General features: G+C 47.5%; 1 protein-coding gene across 1 annotated transcript in view; it reads right to left on the reverse strand.

The window, feature by feature from the left end:
• Positions 1-838: 838 nt before the first annotated feature.
• UBQLN4 (ubiquilin 4) overlaps positions 839-13,349 on the reverse strand; it is a gene marked incomplete at its 3' end in the record, with an annotated part of 29,400 nt that continues 16,889 nt past the window's right edge. The window contains 6 exon segments of the mRNA XM_040332182.1: positions 839-978; positions 4,129-4,360; positions 5,729-5,887; positions 8,157-8,419; positions 8,739-8,926; positions 12,544-12,695. Coding sequence (XP_040188116.1) covers positions 839-978; positions 4,129-4,360; positions 5,729-5,887; positions 8,157-8,419; positions 8,739-8,926; positions 12,544-12,695 — 1,134 coding nt within the window.

Raw genomic sequence — 13,349 nt, forward strand, 5'->3', positions numbered from 1 at the left:
TTAAAAGTAAAAATGTGTTTTTTCTGTAAAAATAACAAACATGTTATACTTACCTCCACTGTGCAGTTCGTTTTGCACAGAGTGTTCCCGATCCACGTCTTCTGGGGTCCCTCGGCAACTGTCTCTGGGTCCTCCCCGCAAGTACTGACCACAGTCATGAGAGCTTGCATGGTGGCGAGTAATTGCGGGCGCGCTCCCATGATACAGCGAGCGTCCATAGCCGCTCACTGTATCACTCGGCCCTGCCCCTCCGCACACAGCGTCACCGGATGTGATTGACAGCAGCGCCAGCCACTGGCTGCGCTGCTCTTAATCCATCCGCTCTAGCCAATCAGCGCCCAGATGCCCAGATGTGAACAGGCCCCCAATGCCCAGATGTGAACAGGCCCCCAATGCCCAGATGTGAACAGGCCCCCAATGCCCAGATGTGAACAGGCCCCCAACGCCCAGATGTGAACAGGCCCCCAATGCCCAGATGTGAACAGGCCCCCAATGCCCAGATGTGAACAGGTCCCCAATGCCCAGATGTGAACAGGTCCCCAATGCCCAGATGTGAACAGGCCCCCAATGCCCAGATGTGAACAGGCCCCCAATGCCCAGATGTGAACAGGCCCCCAATGCCCAGATGTGAACAGGCCCCCAATGCCCAGATGTGAACAGGCCCCCAATGCCCAGATGTGAACAGGCCCCCAATGAAATGAATGGGATTTGGCTTGTTAAGCATTTTAGAGCTTCAAGCAGAAAATCCCTTGCGTGTGAACTGGGCCTAAATACATAATAGTGCATCACATGCAATCTAATCCAATCATACACACACACAAGAGATGGACAGACCAACCTGTGCAGCAAAGTCAGGATTCTGGGCGAGCGTCTGCATCATGCTGCGCATGTAAGGGGCGGAGATCATACTCTGCATTAGCTGCGGGTTCTCCGATATCTGCTGCAGCAGACCCTGCATTTCTGGGCTGTTAAACATGCCTGGTGGGAAAGGAAACAAAAAGGGCCGTTAAACACTTCAACCAGGCCATTTGGTTTTACTATTCAGTATTGCACTACATTACCTGGCGATTGAGTGGTCAAAAAGATACTGAACCCCAAATTAAAAAATAGTTTGTTTACCGCCAAGCAAACTTTTTGTTGCTGGTATTTTATCACTGCTTTTGTTTTTTGAGAAGAAATTACGACAAGGGAGGGGAGGGGAGGGGGAGGCAGGCAAGCAAGAAGGGGAGGGGGAGGCAGGCAAGCAAGGAGGGGAGGGGGAGGCAGGCAAGCAAGGAGGGGAGGGGGAGGCAGGCAAGCAAGGAGGGGAGGGGGAGGCAGGCAAGCAAGGAGGGGAGGGGGAGGCAGGCAAGCAAGGAGGGGAGGGGGAGGCAGGCAAGCAAGAAGGGGAGGGGGAGGCAGGCAAGCAAGGAGGGGAGGGGGAGGCAGGCAAGCAAGGAGGGGAGGGGGAGGCAGGCAAGCAAGAAGGGGAGGGGGAGGCAGGCAAGCAAGAAGGGGAGGGGGAGGCAGGCAAGCAAGGAGGGGAGGGGGAGGCAGGCAAGCAAGAAGGGGAGGGGGAGGCAGGCAAGCAAGGAGGGGAGGGGGAGGCAGGCAAGCAAGATGGGGAGGGGGAGGCAGGCAAGCAAGGAGGGGAGGGGGAGGCAGGCAAGCAAGGAGGGGAGGGGGAGGCAGGCAAGCAAGGAGGGGAGGGGGAGGCAGGCAAGCAAGGAGGGGAGGGGGAGGCAGGCAAGCAAGGAGGGGAGGGGGAGGCAGGCAAGCAAGAAGGGGAGGGGGAGGCAGGCAAGCAAGAAGGGGAGGGGGAGGCAGGCAAGCAAGAAGGGGAGGGGGAGGCAGGCAAGCAAGAAGGGGAGGGGGAGGCAGGCAAGCAAGGAGGGGAGGGGAGGCAGGCAAGCAAGATGGGGAGGGGAGGCAAGCAAGCAAGAAGGGGAGGGGAGGCAAGCAAGGAGGGGAGGCAGGCAAGCAAGGAGGGGAGGCAGGCAAGAGAAATGCCCCCCCATTTTTTACTTTCCAATTTAAAACCTATCCAATAAAAAATAAATATAAGAAATAAAAAATATCTTCATAAATTTAGGTTAAATTGTAATCTGCTACATGTCTCTGGTTAAAAAAAAAATTCCAATAAGTGTATAATAGGTTTGTGTGAAAGGTATCGCATCTACAAGTTATGGTATATACAGTGCATCCGGAAAGTATTCACAGCGCTTCACTTCATCCACATTTTGTGTGGTTACAACCTTATTCCAAAATGGATTAAATTCATTTGAAATCTTTGCAAATGTATTAAAAAAAATAAACTAAAAAATCCCATGTACATATATAAGTAGCTGTAGCATTTGCTCAATACTTTGGTGAAGTTCCTTTGGCACCAATTACAGCCTCCAGTCTTTCTGAGTATGACGCTACAAGCTCAGCACATCTATTTCTGGGCAGTTTCTCCCATTCTTCTTTGTAGGACCTCTCAAGCCCCATCAGGTTGGATGGGGAGAGTCTCTGTACAGCCATTTTCAGATCTCTCCAGAGATGTTCAATCGGGTTCAAGTCTGGGCCTCTCAAGGACATTCCCAGAGTTGTCCTGTAGCCACTCCTTTGTTATCTTGGCTGTGGGCTTAGGGTCGCTGTCCTGTTGGAAGATGAACCTTCGCCCCAGAGCGCTCTGGAGAAGGTTTTCTTCAAGGATGTCTCTGTACATTGCAGCATTCATCTTTCCCTCCATCCTGACTAGTCTCCCAGTTCCTGTGACTGGGAGACTACAGCATGATGCTGCCACCACAATGCTTCACAGTAGGGATGGTATTGGCTAGGTGATGAACAGTGCCTGGTTTCCTCCAGACATGACGCTTGCCATTCTGGCCCAGGAGTTCAATCTTTGTTTCATCAGACCAGAGAGTTTTGTTTCTCATGGTCCAAGAGTCCTTTAGGATCCGTTTAGCAAACTCCAGGTGGGCCGTCATGTGCCTTTTACTGAGGAGTGGCTTCTGTCTGGCCACTCCCCCATACAGGCCTGATTGGTGTAGTGCTGCAGAGGTGGTTGTTCTTCTGGAAGGTTCTCTTCTCTCCACAGAGAAACGTTGGAGCTCTTTTAGAGTGACCATCGGGTTCTTGGTCACCTCCCCGATCACTCATTTTGGCCGGACGGCCCGTTCTAGAAAGAGTCCTGGTGATTCCAAACTTCTTCCATTTCCAGATGATGGAGGCCACTGTGCTCATTGGGACCTTCAATGCTGCAGAAAGTTTTCTGTACCCTTCCCCCGATCTGTGCCTCCATACAATCCTGTCTCGGAGGTCTACAGACAACTCCTTGGACTTCATGGCTCGGTTTGTGCTCTGACATGCACTGATAACTGTGGGACCTTCTATAGACAGGTGTGTGCCTTTCCAAATCACGTCCAATCAACTAATTTACCACAGGTGGACTCCAATCAAGTTGTAGAAACATCTCAAGGATGATCAGTGGAAACAGGAGGCACCTGAGATCAATTATGAGTGTCATGGCAAAGGGTGCGATACCTGTGCACACGGGAGAGGAGCCCGCGATACCGGCGCACACGGGAGAGGAGCCCGCGATACCGGCGCACACGGGAGAGGAGCCCGCGATACCGGCGCACACGGGAGAGGAGCCCGCGATACCGGCGCACACGGGAGAGGAGCCCGCGATACCGGCGCACACGGGAGAGGAGCCCGCGATACCGGCGCACACGGGAGAGGAGCCCGCGATACCGGCGCACACGGGAGAGGAGCCCGCGATACCGGCGCACACGGGAGAGGAGCCCGCGATACCGGCGCACACGGGAGAGGAGCCCGCGATACCTGCGCACACGGGAGAGGAGCCCGCGATACCTGCGCACACGGGAGAGGAGCCCGCGATACCTGCGCACACGGGATTTTTTCCTTTATTTTTAATAAATTTGCAAAGATTTCAAACAAACTTCCCTCACGTTGTCATTATGGGGGATTGTTTGTAGAATTTTGGGGAAAATAATAAAATGTTATTCATTCTGAAATAAGGCTGCAACATAACAAAATGTGGAAAAAGTGAAGCGCTGTGAATACTTTCTGGATGCACTGAAGATGATGTGAAATTGAGCAAAAAGGTACCAAGAAACAATGACAAGAAGCAGCAAATCATACCTGTCCCCAGATTGGCACCGCTGATGCCAAACGGGTTGGAAATAGGATTGGGATTGGTCTGGCTGGTGGTGGTGGTGGGGGTGGAGCCGCCATTCCCCTCAGCACTGGATGTCTGGCTAGGAGAGGATGAAGGGTTCCAAGGGTTGGGAAGAGGCTCGCGATTCTCCGTGCGCAGAGGCTGTGAGGCGGAGCCATCAGGGCCACCAGCAGAGGAAAATGGATTGTTACCAAACTGGAAGAATTAAGAACATGGAAGACAGTGAGACAAGAATACGGCACACAACAAAAATTCAAGAGAAAATTCTAGGAACCTTCCAGCTTGCTCACGAAATCAGTGACTTTGGGTCACATGATCTCTGCTGTAGGAAAGGATGAGCGGATCTGTGCTCTGATCCTTACTGTCAAACAGACCTCACCCCACCAAACCCCTTAGGCCAGGATGGTGAACCTTGGCACCCCAGATGTTTTGGAACTACATTTCCCATGATGCTCACCTACACTGCAGCATGCATGAGCATCATGGGAAACGTAGTTCCAAAACATCTGGGGTGCCGAGGTTCACCATCACTGCCCTAGGCCTTTGATCACATGGTTGTAGGAGACGATAACCCAATCTGATTTCTGATCTGTCAAAACGGATCACAGAGCAAACACCTAGGTCCTGACAGGTATCGGAGGGACCTTGGAGAACAGTCCCATTAACAAAAAAAATAAATGTAATGTTGCTAAACATGGTTATACCGGGATGATGCCTGGCCGCCATCATCCCGGTACTTTTTATTTATTTGTTTTTTTAAGAGCCGGCGGGGTGCTTTCTTGTAAAAGCAATCCTAGCGGCTAACTAGCTACAAGAATGCTTTTACAAGCAGTGACAGTTTTACCCCCCCCCCCTTCCATGGCTTTCCCCCTTTCCCTTAAGAAACCCAAGCAACCAGCTGACGCGACTGCTGTATCAGCCTTGACCGGCTCTCGGATTTGGTAATCCAGGAGTGATGTCCTGACATCACTTTTTGGTTAATCAGGACGTCAACGGCGCCATTTAAAAATAAATAAATGGCTCAAAAACATTCGAAAAAACACTGATATACCTGTTGAATGCTTTTAAAAAGGCAGAGGAGCCCAAATCATTCTATAAAAAGAGTACCGGCCACAATGATGTTTACAAAAAAAAATTAAAAATTTGCAACACCAATTTCTTTTTATATTATTTTGATTATTAGAGAGAATTTTTTTTTTATATAGAATATATATATAGTGCCGATGTGCTTTCTCCTGGTGTATACATTTCTCTATGCAGTGTGTGATGAATGCATTATGGATATTCTGGTTCCTTTGAACAGTTTTATTAAATGTGATTTACCAGTTAGCAGGTCTCTACAGATTTCTAAAAAAATAACTATATATATATATATATAGTTATTTTTTTAGAAATCTGTAGAGACCTGCTAACTGGTAAATCACATTTAATAAAACTGTTCAAAGGAACCAGAATATCCATAATGCATTCATCACACACACTGCATAGAGAAATGTATACACCAGGAGGAAGCACATCGGCTCCCTCTGCTGGTGGACAGGAGGTGTGGCAGTCAGCGGTTACCTGCTCTCTGGCTGCACTGAACATGGGCTCCTGTATGTCGGTGTACATGCGGCGTAAGGCGTTGTACCCCCCAGGGATGCTCTCCAGATTGCTCAGGGCTCGGTCCTGGTTCCTCATCATCTCTTGCATCATGGCTGGGTTGCGAGCCAGCTCCATGGTCTGAAAATAGAAAGATTTGCCATCATATATAGACCAAAATGTCACAGTTCAGCAAACTTGCTTAGGCAAATACCAAAACCCCATTAATGAGGTTTGGTATTTATTACCATGCAGCACGTGCAATAAAGCATTTACATTACTTTATGTCCTCCATCGGCAGCACTCCGCCATATTAGAAGGGAGGGCCCTTGTGCATTACATGAGTGTGCTCACACACTGCGATTACATGAATCCCTTTCATGTTCATATGGAGATGGAAGGGATAACCAAGCAGCACCCATATGGAGATGGAAGGGTAGAGATGGTAGCGATAACCAAGCAGTACCCATATGGAGATGGAAGGGTAGAGATGGTAGCGATAACCAAGCAGTACCCATATGGAGATGGAAGGGTAGAGATGGTAGCGATAACCAAGCAGTACCCATATGGAGATGGAAGGGTAGAGATGGTAGCGATAACCAAGCAGTACCCATATGGAGATGGAAGGGTAGAGATGGTAGCGATAACCAAGCAGTACCCATATGGAGATGGAAGGGTAGAGATGGTAGCGATAACCAAGCAGTACCCATATGGAGATGGAAGGGTAGAGATGGTAGCGATAACCAAACCGTACCCATATATAGATGGTAGGATAGAGATGGTAGCGATAACCAAGCAGTACCCATATGGAGATGGTAGGATAGAGATGGTAGCGATAACCAAGCAGTACCCATATGGAGATGGTAGTAATAACAAAGCAGTACCCATATGGAGATGGTAGTAATAACAAAGCAGTACCCATATGGAGATGGTAGTAATAACAAAGCAGTACCCATATGGAGATGGAAGGGTAGAGATGGTAGCGATAACCAAACCGTACCCATATGGAGATGGTAGTAATAACAAAGCAGTACCCATATGGAGATGGAAGGGTAGAGATGGTAGCGATAACCAAATCGTACCCATATGGAGATGGTAGGATAGAGATGGTAGCGATAACCAAGCAGTACCCATATGGAGATGGTAGTAATAACCAAGCAGTACCCATATGGAGATGGTAGGATAGAGATGTAGCGATAACCAAGCTGTACCCATATGGAGATGGTAGGGTAGAGATGGTAGCGATAACCAAGCAGTACCCATATGGAGATGGTAGGGTAGAGATGGTAGCGATAACCAAGCAGTACCCATATGGAGATGGTAGGGTAGAGATGGTAGCGATAACCAAGCAGTACCCATATGGAGATGGAAGGGTAGAGATGGTAGCGATAACCAAGCAGTACCCATATGGAGATGGAAGGGTAAAGATGGTAGCAATAACCAAGCAGTACCCATATGGAGATGGAAGGTTAGAGATGGTAGCGATAACCAAGCAGTACCCATATGGAGATGGTAGGATAGAGATGGTAGCGATAACCAAGCAGTACCCATATGGAGATGGTAGGGTAGAGATGGTAGCGATAAGCAAGCAGTACCCATATGGAGATGGAAGGGTAAAGATGGTAGCAATAACCAAGCAGTACCCATATGGAGATGGTAGGGTAGAGATGGTAGTGATAACCAAGCAGTACCCATATGGAGATGGTAGGGTAGAGATGGTAGTGATAACCAAGCAGTACCCATATGGAGATGGTAGGGTAGAGATGGTAGCGATAAGCAAGCAGTACCCATATGGAGATGGAAGGGTAAAGATGGTAGCGATAAGCAAGCAGTACCCATATGGAGATGGAAGGGTAAAGATGGCAGCGATAAGCAAGCAGTACCCATATGGAGATGGAAGGGTAAAGATGGCAGCGATAAGCAAGCAGTACCCATATGGAGATGGTAGGGTAGAGATGGTAGTGATAACCAAGCAGTACCCATATGGAGATGGTAGCGATAAGCAAGCAGTACCCATATGGAGATGGTAGCGATAAGCAAGCAGTACCCATATGGAGATGGAAGGGTAAAGATGGCAGCGATAAGCAAGCAGTACCCATATGGAGATGGTAGCAGGGTAGATATAGTAGTAATAACCAAGTAGTACCCATATGGAGATGGAAGGGTAGTGATAAGCAAGCAGTACCCATATGAAGATGGAAGGGTAAAGATGGTAGCGATAAGCAAGCAGCACCCATATGGCGTATCTCAGGTAGGCAGAGTAGACATGGTAGACCCAGCCAAGCAGTTCCCATAAAGAGCAGCTCATGTAGGCAGCACAGAGAAAAGCGGCGTCTCCAAGTATACAGTTCACATACAGAGGAGCTCAGATTAGCAGGGCAGACGCAGTCCACCATCAGAACTCACATACCTGTCTCATGAGCTCTGGGTTGTTCAACATATGGCTGATTTCCGGATTCCTCTCCATCAGTTGCTGCATCTGAGGGTTGGCCAGGATCATCTGTCTCATGAGATCCGGGTTAGACATCATATTGTGCACCAGCGGGTTTTCCATGATCTGGGCCAACATCTCGGGGTTGGACATCAGCTGGCGCTGCATTTGTTGCTGGAGCTCCATGAAGTTGGAGGAACCCATGCCCAGATTGCCCAAACCTGCCAGGCCACCGAAACCAGCTGGAAGAGAAACAAAATTCATAAAAAACACAATACTAAAAAATGTCTATTCGCGTTTTTTCTGCAAGTGCCACATTTGTAAGTCTGAATCTCTACTTGTTTTGTCCTATTGGCGCAACCTTACGTATTTGGAATGGTTGTGTGTGCAGTTTTTCCAGGAGCCCCCCAATGGGTGGCTCCTGGGGCGGTGCCGCCCTGTAGATGTTAAACTGCTACTATAGGGCGGACCTGAACTGGTTACCGGTTTCCTGGAAAAATTTGTTTTACAAACCAGTTTAATACCTGAGCAGCTCTTTCCCAGCACAGCAGCAATACTTACACAAGATTCCCGAAGACGGGGTTCTGTCGGCTGTGGCCGGGGTTCCAGTGCTTGCTCTGGGGGTCTCTGCCTCCGGTGTAGAGGTGGTCTGTGCAGGAGGGGAGTCATTGCTTGCAGGACTGGCGGCGGCAGTGGAAGCAGCAACGGCAGCAGCAGTAGCAGCGGCTGTGGCCGATGGGTCCTGGGACCTGCAAAATCAAAGTCATTAATCAGCTTTATAACATTAAATCTCAACTCCAGAAATTAAAAACAAGACACACCAGTTCTAGAGCTATAAATACTAATACTACTGAAGAAATTAAGAAAAAAAATTAAATAAAAATGTAACCCCTACTGCTGGCATCCCTTTAAACCAGGAGGTCTCAAACTAAAGGCCCTCCAGCTGATACAAAACTACAAGTCCCATCATGCCTCTGCCTGTGGGAGTCACGCTTATAACTGTCAGCCTTGCAATGCCTCATGGGACTTGTAGTTTTGCAACAGCTGAAGGGCTGCCAGTGTGAGACCCCTGCAACAGTTCTGAACCAAAACAAGCAGTGGGAAGGATCCGTGATCATGTGACCTCGGTCACATAAAGGGAAGCCAGTCCTGCCAGCTACCAATTTTTTTCTTCAATTCTTTATACAATCCAAAAAGAAAACCGAAAAATACATTCCTAGACCAATCATAACATACTGGAATTTTTTTTTTACACTACTAATGGCGGTGATCAGCGGCTTATAAATGGTACTGCGATAGTGCGGTGAGAAAAAAAAAAAAAAAAGTGCTCCCGGCCGTAGGTCCCCCGGACAACATACTTTGCACACTTATAGGTAGAGGGGGGACTATATGTGTTCCAAGATTGGGGTCCAGGGGACCTACGGCCGGCACCGGGTCCCCAAAGTCCAGGCGCAAAAAGGTGACTCGAGTATAAGCTTAGAGGGGCTGAGAAACTCTGCTTACTCAAGTAAATACAGTGTGTGTGTGTGTATATATATATATATATATATATATATATATATATATATATATATATATATATATATATATATATATATATATATATATATATATATATATATATATATAATTTTTTTTTTAAAAAGGACAAAAAGTAAAAAAAGAAGAGGGGAAGAAAAAAAAAAAATGTAGAGCCCTGTCCCGACGAGCTTGCACGCAGCAGCGAATGCATACGCAAGTAGCACCCGCATATGAAAACGGTGTTCAAGCCACACATGAGGTATCGCCAAAATCGTATGAGTGAGAGAAATAATTCTAGCACTAGGCCTCTTCTTTAACTCAAAACTGGCACCCTGTAGACATTTTTAAATGAAGATTTTTTTAAGGGTAAAAGTTTGTCGGCATTCCATGAGCGGGCGCAATTTTGAAGCGCGACACATCAATGCACTCTGTGTAACATTATCTTTCACAATATGAAAAATAATTGCGCAAAAAAAAAAAAACACAAAACAAAAAAAAGGGGGGGGGGGGGGTGGTTTTGCCCATAGTTCTCCTTTAAACTACAAGCGTCCAGCAATTGCATGAAGTTGTGGCACATTAGTCATGGGGGTTCCGAGGGGTAAAGCAGGTGGTGAGAAGGAGACACAGCGCCTCCTACCCACCTGTCAAATCGTCTCTAAGGCTGCATTCACACCTAGGCGTACAAAATCGCAGATGTTTTGTCCCGCGAATTGCGGCGACAAATTGCAGCTTTTTGTACCGCGATTTGTGGCGACAAAACGCCGCGATTGTGAATGCAGCCTCACCCCCTCTATGGAGATGCTTCACATCTATGCTGAACGCCGAAAGTCGCCTGAAAAAAAGGTCCGGGACTTTTTTTCAGGCGGCAGGCATACGGCGTGGAGATGAGAACCATCTCCATAGAGGTGCATGTGAAATCATCCCTCCGGCGTCTCGGGGCTGCAGCGGCGTCGCACTACAGGCGTATATACGCCTAGGTGTGAACGGGGGCTTAAGAGCGATCCCAAGGCAGATTGCTCTTCGGAGATCAAAGCAAGTGTGAACGAGCCCTTTATCTGCAGCCTAAGGCTTCGGCGCATTATTATCGTTGCTTTGCACAGACCGGGTTATGATTGGCTCCCGGAACAGCAAGATTTGCATTCAGCTTTGAATTCACAAGTAATGACAATCCAACTCCGAGACGTTCAAAGATCATTGACTGCGGAAAATACCAAATAGGTAAACAGCAGAGGCTCCACTATATTTGTTTTGGGACTAGCTCGGTACATGCTGCACCCTCTGTAGATTTTCGATCGAAACGCCACAAACATTTACAGAGTAACCAAAATAAAAGCCGAATTTCAGTCTAAACCGAAATAGTCTTATTCTGGCTAAGGGGTGTAATATATATATATATCTATCTATCTAATAAAAAGGGGGATGCAAACACCAACCAATATTCAGCCAGTAGCAGCTGAGTCACAAAGTTGCCAAGGACATGGCGGCCGGCTTGCCAACCTGCTCCTTAACAACCATCTATACACTGGTTAACCACTTAAGCCCCGGACCTTTAGGCAGCTAAAGGGCCAGGTTTTGTGATTTGGCACTGCGTCGCTTTAACAGACAATTGCGCGGTCGGTCGTGCGACGTGGCTCCCAAACAAAATTGACGTCCTTTTTTTCCCCCCACAAATAGAGCTTTCTTTTGGTGGTATTTGATCACCTCTGCGGTTTTATTTTTTGCGCTATAAACAAAAATAGAGCGACAGTTTGAAAAAAATTCAATATTTTTTACTTTTTTCTATAATAAATATCCCCCAAAAAAATATTTAAAAAAAACTTTTTTTCCTCAGTTTAGGCCGATATGTATTCTTCTACCTATTTTTGGTTAAAAAACAAAAACAAAATCGCAATAAGCGTTTATCGGTTGGTTTGCGCAAAATGTATAGCGTTTACAAAATAGGGGATAGTTTTATTGCATTTTTATTAATTTTTTTTTCTACTACTAATGGTGGCGATCAGCGATTTTTTCCGTGACTGCGACATTATGGCAGACAATTTTGACACATTTTTGGGACCATTGACATTTTCACAGCAAAAAATGCATTGCTTATTGTGAAAATGACAATTGCAGTTTGGGAGTTAACCACAAGGGGGCGCTGATGGGGTTATGTGTGACCTGAAGTGTGTTTACAACTGTAGGGGGGTGTGGCTGTAGGAGTGACGTCATCGATCGAGTCTCCCTATAAAAGGGATGACACAATCGATGCAGCCGCCACAGTGAAGCACGGGGAACCCGTGTTTACACGCGGCTCTCCCTGTTCTTCAGCTCCGGGGACCGGTTGCGGGACCCCAGCGGCGATCAGGTCCGCCGGTCCCGGAGCTTCGGACCGGGTCGCGGGCGTGCGGCTGGGTAGATGTACAGCACGTGCCGGTACGTCCATCTGCCCAGCCGTGCCATTCTGTGGATGCATATCTACAGGCGGCGGTCGTTAAGGACGCTGGCAGACAGCTGTCTAAGAAAAAAAAAAAAAAGGACGCTGGAAACTGGTGCTTCGCATTAACAGCATTTAGGAGAGGACAGTTTTTTTTTCCTGCGGGTAAATCGATCGCAAAAAATAAAATAAATAAAGAAATAGGAAAATAAAAAAAATTAAAAAAAATAAATAAAAAAAAAAGTTCCCCCTGCTCCTATAAGCTGAAGCTTGAAAAACGCTTCTAGCCTACAATAGCGTACATGGACAGGATAACAGCATTTGCTTCTAGGGAGCAGGAAAATATAAAAACCAATCGGTGACGTACAATTTCCATGATTCAGACTTCCCCCGCCCCATCATATAGGCCTACACCAAAACTCCCACACTCACTTCTGTGCCGTCTTGATCACCAGATGAACGGTGAGGCCGTCTTTGATGCCGTGCTGGTTTAGCGTGTCGCCGTCTTTCAAGATCTTCCCGGCAAAGATCAGTACCAGCTGATCCTTCTTGGCTTTGAATCGTTTGGAGATCTCCTCTTTGAACTGCAACAGACAGGATGACAGTTTGTCAAATAGAAATCCAAGACTGCTATAAAAATGTGAGAACAAAAACCATAAACCAGATCCTCCCAATTATCCTCCAGTCTTTGTACCCCCCCCCTCCCCCCCACAAGCCTGGTTGGGGGGGTTCTTCGTCAACCACTTGCCGACTGCCTCACGCACATATACATTGGCAGAACAGCACAGGCAGGCAAAGCAACGTACCTGTACGTTGCCTCAAATCTGCCGCCTGGTGGGCGCCCGCCGGACGCGATGTCCCAGGATCGTATCACGGAGCGGCAGGACGGGGAGCTGCCTATGTAAACAAGGCATTTCCCTGTTCTGCCTAGTGACAGGACACTGATCTACTGCTCCCTGTCATCGGGAGTAGTGATCACTGATGTGTCACTTGTAGCCCACCCCCACATAGTTAGAATCACACCCTAGGACACACTTAACCCCTTCCTCGCCACCTAGTGGTTAACCCCTTCCCTGCCAGTGTCATTTACACAGTAATCATTGCATTTTTATAGCACCGATCTCTGTATAAAATGACAATGGTCCCAAAATAGTGTCAAAAGTGTCCAATGCAATATCGCAGTCACAATATAAAAAAAAAGAAAAAAAAAAAAAAAGAAAATTATAAAAATGCCATAA

This window comes from Rana temporaria, chromosome 13 (assembly GCF_905171775.1).
Source record: "Rana temporaria chromosome 13, aRanTem1.1, whole genome shotgun sequence".
In the NCBI taxonomy this organism is placed as follows: domain Eukaryota; kingdom Metazoa; phylum Chordata; class Amphibia; order Anura; family Ranidae; genus Rana; species Rana temporaria.